Below are 21,340 nucleotides of genomic sequence, written 5' to 3'. Positions count from 1 at the left end.
CTTTCTTAGGTAGTTAAGAAAAAAAATCAATATATAAATAAATACATATACACACATATAAATACATGCATATAATATATATATGGGCATATATATTTATATATACTGATGTATTAAATATACATACACAACTCTCTACAAAAATGGTGTCTCACCTGGAACAGGTTCTCTTTCCTTGCAGCACTTAAAAGCAGGAGCTTATCCAAGATGTTTGTGGCTACCATCTCTTTCAGAGCTGTGCTCATAATCTGGCACAAACCCAAGATAAACTGGGGTTGGGGTGGAGCTAACCACCTCATTAATTGTGCTAGAAAAAAGGAAACTGATTCCACAATCTCTGATTTTAGAAGAAATTAAAGTCTGAGGGTCTCTGACGCCCCCTTTGGATACAGTTTAGAAACAAATAGGGATTTCCAGTTGTCACATGCTTTGTCTGAGTTAAACCACCGTGCAAAGATTGCTCTTCCCCCAACATTTCTCAAAGCCCCCAGACTGCAGCTTGTGTAGCATTCACAAGCTCCTTCCTTCCACATAATTTAAGACGTATACACCCATCTCATGTCTGCCAGCCTTTGTATGGCATCTCATAAGCTGGACCTGTGTTTAAGCAAATGATCCACTTGAGCGTTCCTCTCTTGATTTTGAATCTCATCATTCCCTCCTGTCCCAAACTTCAATTCTCCCTGCTGCATCCTAGCATTGTTTCACAGGCAGACATGGGGCATTTTACAAGATGAGCTCCTGGAGGACACTGGACTCCACATTATAGTAAGTTTCTCTGGGACATGAGTTGACAATCTCTGCTTTCACATACCAGGCCAAACCCACTCAAGGGATGCCTCTCCAGTCTTTCTATTTTTAACAAACAAAAAAAAAAGTCCTGAAGACACATGGATTTTCTAGGTTCCACCGCTGGAGCAAATTATCAATGTGGATGTTTCAACAACTGAGCAGGAAAACAACTGTCACATTACATTAATACCATAGCTGGGTTTTGTCCAATCTATTTCCATATCTCGTCCTCTGCCCTAGACATATCACTATCTCTTACAGATCTGGTGCGCGTTAAAAGAGCAAAGATGAGGAGTCTAAGTATATGCATAAGTGAGTACATCCCATTTTCAGCCAAAAGCAGAGAAAAGAGTGATTTTTGCAGCATGTCCTCATCAAAGTTTAAAAGAAATTGAGTGTGCACTGCTCCTTCCTAAGGCAACACAGAAGAGCAGATGCCGCCCCCACGCAGGAGAGGAGCCTCAGTTGTTGGCACCGAAGTAACCTAATCACTCGTTGATTAAATAGAAGCTCGACTGGGCTTTTCTTTTCGGTGGAAAAATGAAAAGCCGGGGGAGAGAACACCCGTGCGGCTTCCCTCGCACCCTCCGCCAAGCCCGAGCATCACGAGTTTGAGGCGCCGCACCTGGCCGGGCACCGGCGGGCGCCGAGCCCGGGGGCCGAGCCGGGCTGCGGCGGCCCCGGCCCGGCCCGGCCCGGCCCGGCGGCGCTGACCCCCGGGGGCTACGCTGGGCTCCCTATTTGGCCATGCGGCGGCCGGGGCCGCGCTGCCCCGCGCCTGCCTTACATGGGCCGGCGGCCGCGCCGCGCCGGGGCCGGCCCGGCTCCATTCATGGCTGCGCGGCCGCTCAGTGGCGCGGAGCCGACCAAATAAGGAGAAGGTGGCTGCCCCGGCCCGCCGCGGCCCCGGACGACGCTGCCCCTCGGGGGGTATAAATTGGGGCGTCTCCGCCGAGCCAGCACCCAGGGTCTCCTCCGCTGCCCCCCGCCGCCGGTGCTGGTCTGGTGAGTAGCGCGGCGGCACCCGCAGCCCCGAGGGACGGGCGGGGAGGCTTTGGGTGGGATGGGAGGGTCGGGACGGGATGGAATACACGGGAGGGATGGAATACACGGGAGGGATGGACAGGAGGCACCGCCGGGCGGCGGACGCCGGTCGTGCAGGCGCGGCCGGAGCTCGGGCGTGCAGCTCCCGGTCGGGAGCTGCTGCTGCCGGGACACCGCCCGCCGAGCGCGCTGGACAGCACCGATCTCTGCGATTTAAACAGCTTTCCCTCCCTTTTCGAGCTGCGGCTACAGGGGTCCGCTAATGACGCTCCAATTGAGCGTCTTGCAAGCTGGGGCTGCTTTAAAGCGCGGAGAAGAAAGCGGCTGACGGATCCGGTTTAGAGCCCTGGCCACGAGCCGTCGAGCATCCTCCCGGGATAACTCAAATTTCCCGCTCCCGCCGCAGTGATCCGGCCGTGCCCGCCGGGATGGCGGGCGGGAGGGCGCGGAGGGGCTGCCCGCGGGGCTCTGAACGTGCCACCGTGCTGTTTTCCAGGTTCGTGATTCCTTCCCAAGATGTGTGACGACGAGGAAACCACCGCACTGGTGTGCGACAATGGCTCGGGGCTGGTCAAGGCGGGCTTTGCCGGGGACGATGCCCCCAGGGCTGTTTTCCCGTCCATCGTCGGTCGCCCGAGGCACCAGGTAAATTCACTGGCAGGACACTCCATAAAAAGTGTTTTCTTAAATTAAAACATTTACAATTTGTATTTTTTTTATTCTGGATAAATTGCTGCTAAGGTTGCATAGTAATATGAAGTATTTTTGATCAGTAGAATGCTAATTTTCCTCTGTATTGTCCTGTTTACAAACTCCTTTGTTCATGATATTGTGCAGTTTCAGTCAAATTTTTGGAAATCAGAAAGAAACAAATAAGAAAAAAAACTATGTATATAAGAGGTGTATTATAAATGGGGGAACATCCATTCATCTCATGGAAGGAAAAAAAGATTTTATGAGAACCCTTCCAATTCCATTAACTTAATATTTTAATCATGTTAAATTTATTTTCCTGAATGGCCTTTCAGGGGTGTGACTGTTTGTTCCTTTCTTGAAAATAAGATAGCTGGAATTGTAGAATCATAGAATATCCTGGCTTGGAAGGGACCAACAAGGATCATCAAAGTCCAATTCCTGGCCCTGCATGGGACAGCCCTGGGTGTCACACTGGGTGCCTGAGACAGTTGTCCAAATTCTTCTTGAACACTGTCAGGGTTAGTGCTGTGGCTACTTTCATGGGGACCCTGTTCCAGTGCCCAATCATCTTCTGGGTGAAGAACCTTTTTCTAATATCCAGCCTAAACTCAACTTGACTCAACTTCAGGACAGTTGTATGTGATGTAGTTGTTTGGGCTGTGTTGTCTTCCTCAAATAATGCTTTTCTGTGTTTTCTTCTCTTAGGGTGTTATGGTTGGTATGGGTCAAAAAGATTCCTATGTGGGTGATGAAGCTCAGAGCAAAAGAGGTATCCTTACTTTGAAATACCCAATTGAACATGGCATCATCACCAACTGGGATGATATGGAAAAGATCTGGCACCACACTTTCTACAATGAACTCCGTGTGGCCCCTGAGGAGCACCCTACTTTGCTCACAGAAGCCCCCTTGAACCCTAAAGCTAATCGTGAAAAGATGACTCAGATAATGTTTGAGACCTTCAACGTACCTGCTATGTATGTGGCAATCCAGGCTGTCCTGTCTCTGTATGCTTCTGGTCGTACAACAGGTAAAATAAACAAATAAACACTAGATTCTATTTCCATTCAGGAACTCTCCTTCCTTTCCATTCCAAATAGGAAAACACACCATAGCTCATTCAATTTGCAGAAAAATAGGTATTTATGGTTTATAGCAATTAATGATTAAAATAGCATAAAAGTGAATACAAAACAGGTCACATTGTTCTTTCCATAGACAGTTTGCATTGCTTTTGGAGAGGCACCATGGAACTGACTGTGCTACTGCTTGTTATGGTGCAAACGAGGAGACATTCCTGTAGGGATACTGCAGTTACAGAAGTGTTACACCAGTTTAAGGGTTTAAACTGGTCCAAAAGATGCCCATTATCAGATCAAGACAGTCACTATAATATTACTACTGCTCAGTATAGTAGCAATGGAAGACTGGTCTTATGGATTATCTTAAAATATGTATGGAACAACTATTCTGTGTGAAAATTCATACCCCACAGGAATGTCCAGACAAGCAAAGGCAGAAAGAATTGGAATGATCTTTGTGACTGAAAAAGAATTATGCCACTTTATACTGCCTGAAAAGTCCTTTATTTTGTTGTGTTTCTTGCTGCTTCCTGTGTGTAAGGGCTCTAAGCATTCTCTAGGTGATTCCAGCTGCTCTCTGACATTTCTTTTCCAGGTATTGTTCTTGATTCTGGAGATGGTGTCACCCACAATGTACCCATTTATGAAGGGTATGCTTTGCCTCATGCTATCATGCGTCTGGATCTGGCCGGCAGGGATCTGACTGACTACCTCATGAAGATCCTCACGGAGCGTGGATACTCCTTTGTGACAACAGGTCAGTCCTTCAGCTCTTCTCTACTGAGAAAGTCCTCATGTCTCTCTTGGCTGATCATATTGTCTAGCATTGTGCTGATCCAAAGCTTGATTTGATTCTCCTATATCTACAGCGGAACGTGAGATTGTTCGTGACATCAAAGAGAAATTATGCTATGTTGCACTGGACTTTGAGAATGAAATGGCCACTGCTGCCTCTTCCTCCTCTCTGGAAAAGAGCTATGAATTGCCTGATGGTCAAGTGATCACAATTGGTAATGAACGTTTCCGCTGTCCTGAAACCTTATTCCAGCCATCCTTTATTGGTAAGTGTTCCCAGGAAATTCTCCTTTCTGTAGGAGGTATGAACGAGTCAGAAGATTTGAAAGGTGCCCCGCTCCTCTTCATGTTTACCTAAATTTGGCACAAAATCAGACATGAATGATTGATAATTTAGCCCATTTACTTCCTGTAAGATGGGCTTGATGTGAGCTCATCTGGTAATTAACTGAGTTCCAAGATCTTGTTGCAAGTTTTAGATCAAGTTTTAGGGTCACAGTTTTTTAATGATAAAACACACAGTTACAATACCATCATTAAGGAGTTGGACGCTATGATCTTTATGGGTCCCTTCCAACAAAAGACATTTTGATTCTGTGTCACTGGTGTCAAGAACAGCCTTCAGAGCTGTATTTGTAAGGCTTACACTCAAACAGTATCTATTTCCATGAAGCAGTAAAGTGTCAGAGAGGGGAAGGACATGAAGATGTGTGTATATTTATATACACTGTAATTAACATTGCCACGGTTGAGATGGTAAGCCTTGCTGGTTGTGCATGCAGCTGACAGATACAGCAAATGTTTATATTCTTAAATCCCAAATGGTACATGCAGTTGTTCATCAGCTGACTTCTTACTGTGGATCCAGTGTCAGCCCTTTCAGGAAGCACCTGTTAAAATTAACAAATTGGAATGCAACCTACAAACACTTGCTTCTTGTTTCTTTTTTCTTACCATCAAGTACTAATATCTTATTCCATGTCATGGTTATATCTTGTCTTGACGATTCTGAGTAGTATAGACTACATTTTGAGTAGACTGAAGAAGTTACTATTGTCTTCTTTAGTCCTACGTCAACTATTTTTATTGTCTTCATTTGCTGTCTTTACTATATTCAACTAATGGTTTTAGTCAGACCGACATAAACCAATACTTGTGTTTTCTGTTCTTGATACTCTTCTTCCATTGCCATATACTAAATGAGTTTATCTCACGTCTACTTGCTATCTTACCGTATATTTTGAGTCTCTTGCCTTTGCACGTGCATTATGATTCTTACCTTTTCTGGCAAATAATGTTCACTTACTAAATTAGTTTTGTAATTCTATTTTTTAATATTTTTCTGTAACACTTTATAATCAGGAAGCATTTGCACAAGAAAAAGGCTAAAGAAGCTCATATTAATAGTGATGAGAAATGCCACAGTTTCATTTCATGGAGACCTCTTGTATAATTCACTGCCTACTCTCTTTTTTTTCTCAAGGTATGGAATCTGCTGGTATCCATGAAACTACCTATAACAGCATCATGAAGTGTGATATTGATATCCGTAAGGACCTCTATGCTAACAACGTCCTCTCAGGTGGTACAACAATGTACCCTGGCATTGCTGATCGCATGCAGAAAGAAATCACTGCTCTTGCTCCTAGCACTATGAAGATCAAGGTAAGGAATTTGACTCTGTATTATAAAATGTGGATAAAGGTGGAGACAATGTCCACTTCATTAAACTGGGATATAGGAACAACTCAAAGATGAGATCAACAGCTGATGGACAGATGAGCAGAAATTCCATTTAATCAGAATAATTATGTTGGTTAGAAGCAAGTGTTAGAAAAGAAGAAAATATGATAACAGATCTTTTTAATACATTACATGTATTGTAAGAGCTGCTGAAGATCAATACCATTATAGAAATGTTATTTAATTGCTTGAGGAAATATTTTGTAGTGTGTAGCACTGACATTATGGATTCATTGTTCAGAAATGAGGATTTTGTTGCTTTTCTTTATCCTAGATCATTGCCCCTCCTGAACGCAAGTACTCTGTCTGGATTGGTGGCTCCATTCTAGCATCTCTGTCCACCTTCCAGCAAATGTGGATCAGCAAACAGGAGTATGATGAAGCTGGTCCATCCATTGTACACCGCAAGTGCTTCTAAGCACCTTCCCCCTCAATTTACTTCCCACTCAGGATGACGACAATATGCTTCTTGGAGTCTTCTGGCAAACCTTCCCGAACTCTTCAGTCATTGTACAGTTTGTTTACACACCCGTGCAATTTATTTGTGCTTCTAATATTTATTGCTTTATAAATAAATGAGATCTGGGACTTGCAACCTACAAATTATTGTCTTCTGTGTTATTTTAAGTATTTTTGGGTCAGAAAAATGAGACTAAACCCCTGGGATTTGGAAATTCCCATCACACCTATGAATACTTTTACTGCATCCATGTCCTAACTGATGTAGGCATGTTAGGTCATGGTTTTCTATTAGTTAGAATTTACACTTTATAGTTTTAATTTTGAAACTTTCAACAAAAGAAGCAATATATTTCAAGGCTTAAAAAGAAAAAGCCTTAGGGTAGACCCAGTAAGTAGAACAAGTGAAAGGAAACCTATCACACTCACTCACTCAGTTTAGAAAGATTCTTCTATCCCATTTATTGTAACACAGACATTTTAATATTAATTTATTAAAAGCCAAAGCTTCTGTAAAATAATTATGTTAATATATTTAGAATGATTTATAAATAATTAATCCTAAAGAGTCATGCAATTGTTTTCCATGGGCTATAAATATTTATGACAAAACATTAATTGAAACTGACAGCGTACTCATCTTCCCTTATCGCTTCAAAGCCAGAGATAAAGAAGTGAAGTCTATTGTACTAATGCACAAGAATCAAACTTTTGCTGTATAAACCTACAATTGTTACAATTAGAATTGTTTTCACATCATCATTCATGTCATAGGCAATTTTTAATCCTTAATCTTTGCTATCCTTTTCTGCTATTTGACCCAGATACTACAATCATAAACTGCACACTTTCTGTGGGCGTTTGCGTTTCTCACCAAGACTTCTTATAACTGTGTTCTTTGACTATTTTTTTTTCCAAATGTAGTAGTAGCTAAAAAGGGAAGTAAGGGGACATTTTCATAAGAGTAATGGAACCAGTCAGTGTCATAGTTTGACCTGTGTAGAGACGGGAAAACGCCAAAATTTGATTTAGGAAATCAGTTAAAGCATGTATCAAACTGTGTATGTAGTTAACTGGGTTTCATCACAGCTGTTTGAAAAGATAAGGCTTTATGCTAATTTTATCATTCAATGTTAATTAAGAAAAGAATTTATACATTTGTTTGGAAATTTTCTCTTCCTCTTTGCTCTTATTTTCTTGAAAGGCATTAAAAATAGTTATTAGATGTGATCTGTAATTATATAGAACCAATTTTACTCTTTTCAAAAATATGAAGATATACTTAATATTTGTCCCCAGTTTACTTATCCTCAGGAGGCATTTTACTGGGGGAACCACCATAAGTTCCTACCATACCCTTGCAATTGAAATATTAAAATTTTTCTAGATATTTTTGGGGTTGGGCAAAGAAGTTGGATGGAAATGTCAAATATAAAAAAAATCAAACATAATCATGACATGTAAAAAGTTTCACAATTTGGACATTCATTTAAATATTTTAGGGAATCATAAAAATCAAATTTTAATGGTATGAAAATTTAAATGTAAATGTGAAATACTCATTATAATGCTGCACACAGTATTATTGAAATGTTGCTGCTAATAGGCCTTTTCATAACAAAATACAGATTTATTAACTTGTGAATCTGTTAAGGCAAAGTCAAGGGCCTCCATTGCTCTCAAGAAGGTTCCTATCGAAGGTAGTTATTCTGATGTTCACAACATGGAAAAATTTTTTATGTCTTGAAAATATGGGAACTCTTCCAGATGTGTGACCAACACAGATGTTTGTCAATGACTTTTGCATATCATTGTCTAGAAACACTGCGGTTTTTCACTTTATTCACTCGCTAATTTGAAAGATTTGACTGGGCAGAAAGGTTATCTCGGGTATTAGTGTGAATTAATAGGGTGATACTGGACATAAATTGCAACTAATTGGAGCTTACAATGTTAAGCAAGTATGCAAAGGGCGTGCTAAGTCAGCCTTAGTGGATGCCTGCCTTGACTGGCTCTGACTGATAGGTCAGGAATGGCAGGCAGCAGTTGGCACCACATTCACAGCTCTCATCAGGGATTCACTGCTGAGCATGTGGGCATGAGCAGGGAATTGAAGGAAGCCACTGATTACAGGACTGATGGAAAAATTCCTTCCACAGGCATTTCGGGGTTTGTAATTCACAGTTTGTGGAAATGGATATGAGCAGCAAAGATTGTACAAAATAGTCATGTGCTTGCATATAGGTAGGACAGGACTAAAAAAAGTATCAATGCCTCACCCTTTCCTCTTCTTACAGTCTTTTCCCAGATGCATTAATTTTTAGTGCAATTATCCCGTATTTGGCCATTGAAAACTATGTATTCCCACTCAGTCCAGGGAAAACTAGTAATTCATTCATATAGGAACTATAATATCTATTTCTGGAAGCAAAACTAGATATAATTTGATTGAGAGGAATTAAGTCACATAATTTAGGATTCAAAATACTGATAAGAGAGGCCAATGTTAACTTTTGCCTTCTGTTTATATTTCACAAGAATTAATGTTCTATACATTTTACATGCAAAATGAAGATGGTGGAATGGGATGCAGAAACTAACTGCAGGGCATCTGTATGATAGGTAAAGCTACTTTGAATATTTCCTTGAAAAAGGTAGATTTAAAAATATCTGTGCTCAAGATTGTTGTGGCAAACAATCTTCACCTCTGAAACACCTCACCTAATGAAGACATTGACATTAATTTGAAGACTAAAAGAACCCAGCTAATGTTCCTTGCTTTTGATGAGATGCCCTTTCAATGGAAGGACAACAAATGTTTAGCCAAATTATAGATTCAACACACATGTTTTGAAAAGCAGTATGAATACGTGGCAAAAGGTCTGTCTGTCACACTGAAGGATGTCTGTTTTTTTGACTTTGCAGCTCCTTACTGCTCTGTATGTAAAATGGAGTGGAAGGAATTCTGTGGAGGTCAGTCTGATGTGATTCTTAAGCTGCATAAAGAAGCTTTATTCAGTAGGAAGGACTAAATAGTATTAAGAAATACTGAAATACATCAGTAAGAACTGAGACAAAGTCTTACTGCCTGTTCTGGCAGTCAGAATGACACTGCCCAGTACTTATGCTTTTGACTGAAAGTCATTGAGGTATTACCACTGCTGGCTGACCCTCATATCTTACAGAAAACTTTCCTTATAGACTGACTAGCATGTTGGCATTTGAGGAGTATTGAGAATTACCATCAAAACACAATGCTTTTAATATCTATTCTATGTGCTAATGAATCATTGTGATTCTACTTAAAAGGATGGGGGTTTTTTTACAAGAAATAATGCAATGTTTCAGAACTCATTTGTTTGTGTTTAAAGTTTTCTTAAAACATTGGTAGCGGAGTCATAAATTTGATAGAGTTGTGTACTTTGTACTAATCTGCTCTTAAAAGCTGTTTTAGCTAAAGCTTTAAGAAAGTCAGCCTGAGGGAATGCATTAATAGGAAAATTTTTGGCTTGAATAATTGAATTCTGTAGAGTGATTTTTTTTTAATATAGAATGAGAGGGTTTTATATTTAGAAATCATTAAATGACTCTAAATTTATGTGACAGTCAGATTAACCTACAATACTAACACTAAAATATAAAAAAATAGATAAAATCCTGCTGTTTGGATAACTGTATATGAGGCCTGGGCAGAGAATGAGCTTGCTTCCAGTAACAGCTGAATCCTATCCTACTCTGAAGCAACCTGTGACAGAAGTCTCTGTCATTATCAAGACACAAGAAACAAAGTACTATAAAATTGGGTGATTAATAAATCTCACTCATTATACTTCAGAAGGAAGCAATTCAGGCAGTTAATATACTACTGATTACCTTTGCTTTTTATCTTGAGGACGGCTACAATTGCTGAAACATATAGAGTAAGCAATCAGAAATGTTAATTATTGGAAGAATATTCTGGTGCTGTTATATATTTAAAGGATGGACTTAATTTATGATTAAACTGTCCAGTGTGAATAATATTGGATGAAATGAATATAGTAGGCATTAGCACAAATTAATATATCTGGTGGCAATTTTATGTTTCATCATAAAGGTAGAATTTATAAAATACAATGTTGTCTACCAAATACAGGGTAGTATGTTCTTGTAGAGGAGACAAATTGTCTTTTAGAAACATTTTTTTAAACCAGAATATATATATTCATGTAGAGAAAAAAGTGGATGAGGCGTAGCTTAAGGCTTTATTGACATAGATTTGTATAACATGTAAATGATATAATAAGTCTGGGAAGGTACCAAACAAGATGAAGGTAGCAAGACAGTAAGAAAGAGCTTAAAGATTAGTTCTGAGTGTCTAAGCCCCTCAGGTTTAGATCACCAGAAAGGGTGATTAGCATTATCATTGAGATTATCATTGTCAATGATAATGAGGACTACATGAGCTTTCTTTCCACAGGGTCCCAAATGCCTTGGGAGTTACAACGTGGCTTCTGCACATGCTTTTGCATATAGTTGGTGCTCAAAGGGAAATCTAGGAGCTCCTGAATGTTAGAGGGGGCCTCCAAGTCCAGCTCTTCCAGAGGGAGTGGAAATGCAGAGCCCAGCGACTCCTGGCGCACAGGTATCCCCGTCCCGCAGCTCTGCGGCTGGCTGTGAGGCAGGCAGGTAAACGTGGAGCTGATTGCCTTCTGGCAAGGAAAGGGTCGGGGAGGCACGTATTGCTGCACCAATAGTTGTGGGGAGGTCTTCCACAGCATCCAGAAGTGATTTTACTATCTGCTATCAAGGAAAGAATCAGCATTTAGAGAATGCAAGACATATCCTCATGTTTATGTAATAGATGAGTTCTGACACTAAATTTCACATTAAATCTTATTTATTTTTTATTTTGATTATATACATTTTTTTCAAGACATGGACTTCTATCTTCAAAAACAGCCACTATTTTATATTAAAAAACCAAACCAAATCAAACCCCAAACCTAAAGAGAATAAGAATCATTTACCTTAAACAAGAAAATTGTCTACTTTATGTCTTTGTGTATACGTGTGTTTACAGTACTCTGATTCTTTGATAAGTCAGCGAGAAGAGTTCTTGCAAAACTAGAAATCTCAGCAGATTGAAGTGCATTTTTAAATATTTGTGCATATACATGAATACAAATATTTTCCCTAAGCTTTCTCTTTAACTTTGCAATGGAAGAGCATCCCTGACTTGCTAACAAGTTTCAGAGACCACATATTACATACTACACAGCAAATGAGTACTCTTCTCTGGAGAATTAGCATAGTTGAAGTTGGAAAGGAAAATATTTCTAGTCAGAAACATCACTAGGTATTTTAATAAGACAAAACTCTGGATATTTTGTAGCCTTGTTCCTAAGACAGAAGTTAATTCTTGATTCATTTTTGTGCTCCAAATAAAACCTCAGAACTTTGGAATTCTGAGATCTGAACTTAAGGGTTTTTAGTGACAATGTCAAATACTCTTTCCTTCTTATAATCTACAGTCAAAAAGTGCCCCAGAGATACTATACTGCTGAAAGTGTAAAAAATGGCCAGAGAAAACTTTTGTGATGTCCAGTGTCACATTCTGCATTTTAATGGCTGCAGCAATGGTTCTGTAGACTTTTCCTCCTGATGGAACATATTGTCATTTGTTGTCATCAAACTTTTTCTGCCATTTCATTTCAATGAAGATTGTGAATTCTATCCATTGTACTGGCACCTAACAAAAATAGGAAACTACATTCTGACTTATTTTTCTAAATAAAAAGCAAGTGAAATCATCAGGAATAATAAGTATCCTGCAGACTCTTCTTTTGGCAAGAGATATACAAAGAGTCCCATTGCTTATACAAAGCAAATATCTTGCTATTGAAAATACTGTAAGGCTATTTCTTGTGTAAGAAATTATACAGAGATAGTGATTGTGCAATCTCCTAATAGGGTCATGTGGTAACAGAGGGACAGTGGGTGCTATTAAAAGCTTGACATTTATCACTCACAGTGTTTAAATTTATCATGGAATTTGTGGCATTTGCCAATCTAAGTATAGAGAATGTTACAAATACCACAGAACAGATAAATACTGCTATGCAAAACCCAACAAACTGCTGGTGGTTCTTTGCTAAATCTACAGCACTCTTCACTCTGGTGTTACTGGCTGGAATTTCTCAGTATGAAAAAGCAAAAAAAAAATTGTTATGATTTTCTTTTCCTTTATTTTGGCTATTTAGATGAAAAGGTTTTATGTATAGGAAATTTTTCAATGTGTCTGTCTGTAGCCTCCAGAGAAATGGAATCCCTATCAAAGTTTAAATGTCCTAAAGCTAACAAATCCAGATAATGGACTAACATTTTGTTGCTTTGTTGTTATAGTTTAGTGGTGATATTTGGGCAAAGGCTGGATTTGATGATCTTGGGGGTCATTTCCAGCCTTTATGAATCTATGACACTATGGCATATCATTCACACAGACAAAATGTACATGACACTTACATGAATGTTATGAAATGTTCTATTGGAAAATACATGTTGTAACTTGTGATGAATAATTGTGGAATTCCTATTGGAAAAAAATACTTTCTGCAGATATTTGTTCTCTAGGACTCTGAGCTTTAGAGCTCTGTCTAAATCCTGAAGGATAGAATTGATATAATCAGTCACACTGTACACTTCTTCTAAGAAACACACAAAAATCATCATTATTTTCTTTGGAATAACTGCAGAAAAGACATTAAGATAATATAGTGTTTAACAGAGCTATATTTATTTCATCTAGTAATGCAGCTTTAATGGTTGGTGGTAGAAGAGATAAAGGCTTTGCCATTGTCTTATGAGGTTGGGTTTATGGAGTCTAGGCACCCAAATCCAGTTTGTACCTTGGAAGATATTGTTTCTTGACTTCTCTTTTTGAAGCTCTAAGGGTGAACATGAAGTGGACAGCTGCTCTCAGGTCACACCAGCAGGTGAAGTTCTGTCCCTGCTTGGCTGGAGGAGGTGTTGTGGTGTGAAAGCAACAATTGTCTCTAAATTGTGCAAAGAGTGTTCTGCTACAGCTTAAGAAAATAAGGCAAAAAATTTGAAAGAATGTGTCCATAGTTGTGACCAAGTTCTTCAGGTTTAGCAATGATGTGTGCTTGGTTCCTTAATGGGATTCTAGCCTCACAGAAGAAACCTAAGCCTAGAGTTCCCTGCCATGCAGCTATTGAGACTGGCTATTTGAGTAGCTCTTAAATTTTTGAATGCATCTGGTTACAGCAGATGGCACTGAAGGGTATATAATGAAATTCCTGGGCTATCAACAAGACCTGTGTGTCACAAGTCACTCCCGCTTTTTAGTTCATGACATGAACTCTTCACGTTCATTTGCTATTCTCTCCCAAATTCCCTGGTCTTTCTAAAGCCACAGTTTGCCTGATGAAAGCAATGGAGGGAAGTAGGCTAGGGAAAGAGGGTACTGTATCAAACCTTAGCCATTTCTATAATGATTTAAAATTTACCTTTTGAAAAATCTCTTGAAGAATGTAATGTATTTTGCTTCGGTGAGTATTTCTTTGGAGGACTAGAACTTCAGATATACCTTAAAGGTGGAACAAAAAAGGCTGCACTCTATTCTTAGGTCCATAGAGAAAAAAGGACCAAAATCTCAGCCCAGCTAAATCTAAACACTGCCCTTGTTTTGAAGCTGATCATACTAGTAGGTTTGTCTAAAGTAGGTGAGAATATGGCTATTTTCCAAAACAGTTTTTTTCCCTTCCTATGTTGCAAATCTCCAATGCATGCTTCCAATCAACCACTGAATGCAGTAGCTAGAAAGAATCAAGATTATATTCCCTTTGTCTTTGTGAAAGGGCACTTTGTGTAGGTATTTATTTAATACTGTGATTCAATCTAGATGCTAGTGAAACCTGATGCATACCTCTGAATTTACTTCCTGACTTCTGAGAAAATTATTTTCATAATAAATATAATACAAAATAAACACTTTTGTGTTTTCTTAAGTAAGAAGGCAATAATACCCAGTCACAGAGGACCACTTAGAATTTTAGTTTTATACTTCTTTAACTTTGCCTTTTCTGTATGTATTTTTATTTGTTTTTCTTATCTACACATTCACTTGATTAAAAATAAAAACATTTTAACAATTTAATTACAGACATTGTAGCAGCATGCTTAATTTGTTTCAGAGGCAGCTGTGATAGGTCTCTGCAGGACAATCATCATGCCTTGTGAAGCAAGTATGTTAGGACTTCCTAGTTCTGGAAAGATTGTTTTCCCCTGCTGCTGGGAAAATAATGATTAAATATCTTTAATTTAATTTTTTTTATATATATACACTTGATATATTTCTCTGACCAACCCTCCCAGTGGAAAGAAAGCATAGAATCTTATGATGTCAAAATTGTTGTCTTTACATCATATTTCCTCCCGCCCCCACCCCAGTCTTAAAAACTGAAGAAAATCACACTATTGAGAAGGGCTGATCATAAAAAGAATGTCTTTTCAAAAGGGAAAACTCAGACCCTGGTCCCTGTTTGAGGAGGTTTCTACAGTCATGGTCCAGGTAGGAGGCTTGCCACCCGATTTAGTTTATCTTATTGGCCTCATGGGCTTTTAGAGTGAAACAAGCGGTGTGAAGTTGCATTTTCCATTCAGCAGAAGCTGTGTCTACACTGTGTATATGACTCATCCACCTGTCTAGTTGGTGTTCTTTGGATTAATTGATCTATCTTTGAGCTCATGTTTTCTCTCATGCCTTGTTTGTTTTTGTGGCAGTCATATTTGGATTTCACACATTCATTTTTGCTGTACTTTGTGCCTTCAAGGCCAAGGTACAGTTTGCACTGACATTTCAGGTAGCATGGCTTTGGACTTTGATAACTAGTTACTAAATATGCTTTACAAATATTTATTAAAGCCCTGTGGGACTGGCTGACATTTTTTCTCTTCCCCATTGCACTAGCATTCCTGTGAGCCTTTTCCCTTTGTAATTCAATTTCTATCTCAAGGCTGATTCCTCATGCCAAGGAAATAGTTAAAATGATTAAGTATATCAAAAAACACTAATGAAATGAAGCAGATCAATAATTTATCCATGCTTTTTTTGACATATTACTGATTGAAATGCATTTTGATGAAGTCTTTAAGTGCTTATCAGAAAATACTTGAATACTTACCTGATTTTTGTCCACTAAAACTGTAGGATGGATATACTTATACAGTGAAACCAGGGCTGGAAATAAAATGATTTCTGTTTTTTAAGATCAGGAGAGGGTCTGTTTTGAAAGAACACTGGGCAGCTATGTCTCACCGTGGCATCTTGAAACTGCCATCTGAAAGTTGTGTGTAATTTTCATCTATTTTAAGCATTGAAAACTCTTAATTAAATTGAAAGCTTGGGAGCCCTAGTCCTTCTGGATTTTTGATTCACTGTAAACCCTCTTTTCTTTTTAGGCAAAGGGAAGTTTCTGGGATGCATCAAGTCCTTCACAGATTCATTCTTAGAAGTTTCCACCAGGAAGAATGTGTTTCATCCTGCCTCTATGCAGTAAATCAGGATGGGGAGAGGGAGAGTTACTGTCCCATGTAGGTATGACCTCCTTATGGACTTGAATATAGTCTGAGTGACTCTGTCATGAGGAATTTGTATATGAAATGAAGATGGTATGTTGAGGCTTATTGAAGAAATTGTATTTCCTTTATTGTATGTTGGCAGGTACAAACACATACAGGTGTAAAAAATCAATAGTTGGTAAAAATGTTTATGATATAAAATATTTATCCATTTGCATGTAAATGTAAATGTATGACATTCACACTCTGTTGCATCCTTTGAAGTTCAACTGAGAAATATTTTAAAGACTCCGTGGTTCAGGCTCTGGTTTAGGTGTCTAGTCACACAAGAGGTGTGTAATGTAGCCCTTCAGCTTCCCTTCATCCTCAACGAAGTGTGGAGCTGGGCAAGCACAAGTGGGAAACCTATCCAGGGGTGATCAAAGAGATGCTTGGTGCTGCTCGTAGGGTGAAACAGCCTGCCCATCCCAGGCCCCAGCTCCTGGGAATGTTATAAAGATATGGACAGAGCAATGGAAGTTACATCTCTCCATGTTCTTTCCTACTTGTAGAACAGACACAGCTTTAGAATAGTGAAATTATGAAGCAAGGTACAAATGTTCTTTTTCTTTTTTTTTTTTTTTTTGTCCTATAAATCAGTGATAGCTTGGTTAAGTTTATCAGAGGAAAACAATCCTCATGTTCTTGCATGAAAAGTGTGAAAGAGGTTGCAAACACTTCAGAGCAGAATTTCTAAATCTAAAATACCAAGTAAATACTTTGTCGCTGTTGAGGCAGGACGGGAATGAGAAGACTGGACTCAGAAGGCTGTGAGAGTAAAACTCCAATTTATTCAAAATGCACTGCTCTTTTATACAGAGCTTCGTGAAGACCAACTCCATCAGTTCTGAAGTGAAAACAAACCACACCATTGGTGTAAAGTGCTTGACACACAGTGATAGAACTTAACTATAAACAATGTGAAAAACAAGAGATATAAAGAATTATTTACATTCTTCTCCAGCTCTTTCCCAGGCTCCTGCCTGGCTAGAAACTCTCAGTTTCTCTCTTTGACTGAATCTGAGTCCCACAATACTTGATTCAAATGAGGACAGATTTGCATACGATGCACATAAATCTGCAGCCCCTGAGCAACTCTAACCTATGCAAGAAATTATGTAGGTTTCACTGTCATCTAGAAAAATAAACTGTAACTTCCAGTCTATAGCAATGTTACACATAATGCTGATTTGTCCTTTTCTTAAAATCACAGAAATAAATCACACACATTTGCAGCTGTCCTACAATGTTTCATGAATGATTGAATTTATCTTTTTCTCTTGTGTCACAGATTCCTTCATTATAGTTGAAACTACACCATTTCTAATAGATTCTGAAAAATATAGTTACAAGTTGAATATTTCAGAACATGAAATATTTTGCAAAATCTATTGATAAGCATTCAATTTCCTGTGGGATAAGATAAATTTATATCCTGAATTTGATTTTGCTCTATTTTGAAAAGGAAAAATTACAAAAAATTAATGAAATACTCATCCTGGAAATCTTTTCCTTTTGGAAATATTAACAAATGGTGTTATGAAAACAAAGCATGTTGCACAGCACTGAGCAGATGCCGTTTGTTAGTAACAGTTGTGGAACTCACAAAAATGCCAGTTTTAATCACCACCTGTGAAATTTCACATGTGCATGATTGAGATGGGTTTGAGAAAGCATTCTGGCTCTATAAATTTTCAGCAAAAGTGCATAGCTCTATATATAGATTATAGATTCTAGACTAAAAAACTAATACTACTGAATATTTATAAACTTACATTATTTTTAAAATAATAAAAAAAAGAAAAATTAATGACCTCCACAAAGTACATAAGATTTTTTTCTCAAATCCATGACTATATATTCTTGGTCCATATGTACTAAAGTCACAGAAAGCAAAAATCTTTTACCTAGGATCTTACCTGGGACAAAGTCTAAAATCTTCTGGAATTTAAATATACCTTCCTCACAGAACCAATTTAACTCACTTCAGTAATCTCTTAGAAGAGGATTCCTAGAGAATTCCTATGGATGGGTTTGCCTCTGCTCAATCCAGACACTTTTCCCTAACACATTTCTCATATGCACTATGGAGGACTTTATCCCTTTCTGTGGTAAGCAGGTTCTGACTGAGCAGGGCCTGCTCGAGAGGTGGAGCCTGTAGTATTAACTATTCAGCTGTTTACTAATCAGGTGTTTACTAATTTTCACTAAAATATAAATCGCAATGTTTGAAAGTTCCACTGCCCACTATTTTCAGTGTGGTTTTTAACATTCCACTGTACCACTCAATTCTCCCAGAGGCTGGTGCAGGTTTGAGAATATGACACCCCCGGTCAATACCCTACTCTCTGGCCCAGGGGTCTATGAGGTTATTTTGAAAATGAGTCCCATTGTCCAGCTCAATTCTTTCTGGAGTTCCATGTCTACACAAGGCTTGCTTTTCAAGGCCCAGGATGGTGTTCTGAGTGGCATGAGACACAGGGTAGGTCTCCAACCATTCTGTTGTTTCTTCTACTGTGGTCAGTGCCTAGAACTTGCCCTGGCTGGTTTGGGGAAGGGTGATGTAATCATTCTGCCAGGCCTTCCCATACCATTATCCCCACCACAGGGCTTTACCCACTTGGCCTGATTGATTGCAGTGAATATTTCACAGTTATACATAATCTGTGAGATACTGTCCATGTTTAAGTCCACCCCTCAGTAACGAGACCCATCTGAATGTTGTGTCTCTTCCCTAATGACCCAAGGTGTCATGGGCTCACCAAACCAGAAATATTCACCCTAGTGTTGTCAGTTCAGATCCACCTGAGACACTTTAATCTTGCCAGCCCAATCCACTTGTCCATTGTGGTGTTTTCAGTAGCCCAACTCCTGGGCACATGTGCATCTTTTGATGTACTTTTACACCCAACTTCTCTGCCTGGGCACTGATGTCTTGCCAGAATTCAGTGGCCCAGAAAGTTTCCCTCTGCAAGGCTAACTAGTCATTTTCCATCCATCCATCCATCCATCCATCCATCCATCCATCCATCCATCCATCCATCCATCCATCCACCCATCCATCCATCCCCCCAGAATATTTGCTACCATTTATGTCACAGTGTAGAGGTGGAGCACTGGCCATTTCTCTTGTTTAGTGATGTCCAAATCCAGCTGGATGGCTTTCAGCCCTGCAACTTGATCCACCTTGCCCCTCAATAGTTTCTGTCTCGCCACATAGGACTCTCCAGCTTGCATAAATACATACACCTGTGCACCCATGAATACATATTTATGCCTTATATATCTGGAGTAGAATTAATATCGAATATATTTCACAAATTTTTGTTATAACTGTAGAATCTTTGAATGGCAGAAGGATTAAAACCCCTCTGCATTCCTTACTGATCTCCGGCTTTTTCCCTCCCATTCACTGACATAGTTTACTTTCAAGTCAATCACTTGAATGCCCTAGTTATTTCAAGGGATTGTTTCAGCCTGGCTTCTGAAGGGAAGCTTTAATGTAATGTGAATTCCCTTCTGTGTCTGGTGAAATGGGGAGGGAGAGGACAAGAGTGAGGGGCACCAGGAATACTGAAGACATATGGTGGTGTAACAATCAAAACAAAGGAAAAGAACTCAGTAAATCACGTCATCAGACTGAAAGCAGCTGGGAGCACAGAGATTCAGCATTTGGTTGAAGACAAATGTAGACAGGGCAGAGATAAGCAGTAGGTCTGAAAAAAGTGCTTGATGTAATGCATTCATGCTGAAATACTGAAGAATGATTTCTCATACTTTTTTTTTTTTTTTCGTAGGGAATAGGAAAAGCATCATCAAAATGCTGACAGGATATTCTGAAGCATTCAATAGCATTCTCATAGTTCATATTCTGCCATAGGAAATTTTGGAATGTTCTCGTACAAATAATTTAAAGATTTTAAAATTCTGTCTCTTCTAAAGCCAGTGGGAATTGCTATTAATACAATGAAAATTTACTACCACACGATGAAGATATTATGATATAATATAATTTTTTAAAGGTTAAAAGGTTACAGTTAAATTTAATTATGTTTTTGACGAAAATTTGTAACTCTTTGTGATGGAAAAGATAAAAATAAGGTTTGCCAAAGTGAGTCTATCAGTATTCCGCATTGGCTCTGGAATACTGGTAGTATAATTGGCTGGTATTTTACCACAATGCCCTAATCAGTTATACTGGACTAAAATTATTTTGTAATATGTATCTTTGAAAGAATAGACTCTAGGAATAAAACCCTTTGTTCAACAGTGAAAAATTTTCACTCCCATATTGAATTAATTATTATTTTTGTACATAGATATTTTTTACATCCTTAAAATGTGTACTAAATCCGTTTCTAGAGGAATCCTTCATAATCTTTCCTGTCTAAGGTATTTTTGAAAGGCTACTTCCTTAGGGTGCATGTAAACTTAAAAACAAAACTGAAATGAAAACCCACATAAGATTGGTTTACAAATTTACACTAAGGTCATCATAATCCATGAAATTGCATTAATGGATGTTTGGATGCTTTAGCACAATGTGAGTGCTTTTGTCAGATTGGTGAGAGTCAGAAAGGAAAAACAGACTGGCAGCAGATTATCTGGTCAGTAGAATATTTTACTCCTTTTGTATTTCTTTACAGAGCCTTTCAAGTAATAGGTATTTGTTTCAAAGATATTTTCCTTCCCTTGGCTGCATCCTACCTGCAAATAAATCTGAAGTGCAAATGCTGCTGCATTAGGAGCTGTAAATATGCCAGAAGTAAATGCAAGTGTAATTCACTATATAGGTCCAAGTTCTTTCCTAGGAAATTGATTTGAGCTGCTAATTTGTGCACAGAAAGGTCCCTGCAGGCAGCTTACAAGAGCCCCATATAACTTGGGTGTTTTTTTTCTGTCAGGAAATAAAATATTCTGTAACTAGAAAGCATGATACTTTTTTTTTTTTTTTGGTTAAAGCAGTTATATTTTGATATTTTAAATCCCCTTATTTCAGAAGAGTGTGGAATATTTACTTAGTACCTGCCCCCATTATGAACATTTCTTATGGTAGTCCCCCTCCCCCCTTGTAAGAATAGTTATGGAGCTTCAATATGACTTATGAA

General features: G+C 38.7%; 1 protein-coding gene across 1 annotated transcript; it reads left to right on the top strand.

Annotated features, from left to right (window-relative positions):
* Positions 1-1,699: 1,699 nt before the first annotated feature.
* On the top strand, positions 1,700-6,755 carry ACTC1 (actin alpha cardiac muscle 1). Its single transcript, XM_021539314.2, has 7 exons — positions 1,700-1,797; positions 2,333-2,481; positions 3,238-3,562; positions 4,210-4,371; positions 4,484-4,675; positions 5,893-6,074; positions 6,427-6,755. The coding sequence occupies exons 2-7, from the start codon at positions 2,353-2,355 to the stop codon at positions 6,568-6,570; spliced, it is 1,134 nt and encodes a 377-aa protein (XP_021394989.1). The 5' UTR covers positions 1,700-1,797; positions 2,333-2,352; the 3' UTR covers positions 6,571-6,755.
* Positions 6,756-21,340: the final 14,585 nt, after the last annotated feature.

Source organism: Lonchura striata, chromosome 6 (assembly GCF_046129695.1).
Source record: "Lonchura striata isolate bLonStr1 chromosome 6, bLonStr1.mat, whole genome shotgun sequence".
Taxonomy (NCBI): Eukaryota; Metazoa; Chordata; class Aves; order Passeriformes; family Estrildidae; genus Lonchura; species Lonchura striata.
The sequence above is the reverse complement of the archived record's forward strand: the minus strand, read 5'-3'. Positions and strand labels throughout refer to the sequence as shown.

Bases quoted from the DNA above. Each gene is read 5' to 3' on its own strand.
- ACTC1 (XM_021539314.2), top strand. From the start codon at position 2,353: ATGTGTGACGACGAGGAAACCACCGCACTGGTGTGCGACAATGGCTCG. The intron at 2,482-3,237 runs GTAAATTCACTG...TTCTTCTCTTAG, and splicing joins TCGGTCGCCCGAGGCACCAG to GGTGTTATGGTTGGTATGGG. The intron at 4,676-5,892 runs GTAAGTGTTCCC...TTTTTTCTCAAG, and splicing joins ATTCCAGCCATCCTTTATTG to GTATGGAATCTGCTGGTATC.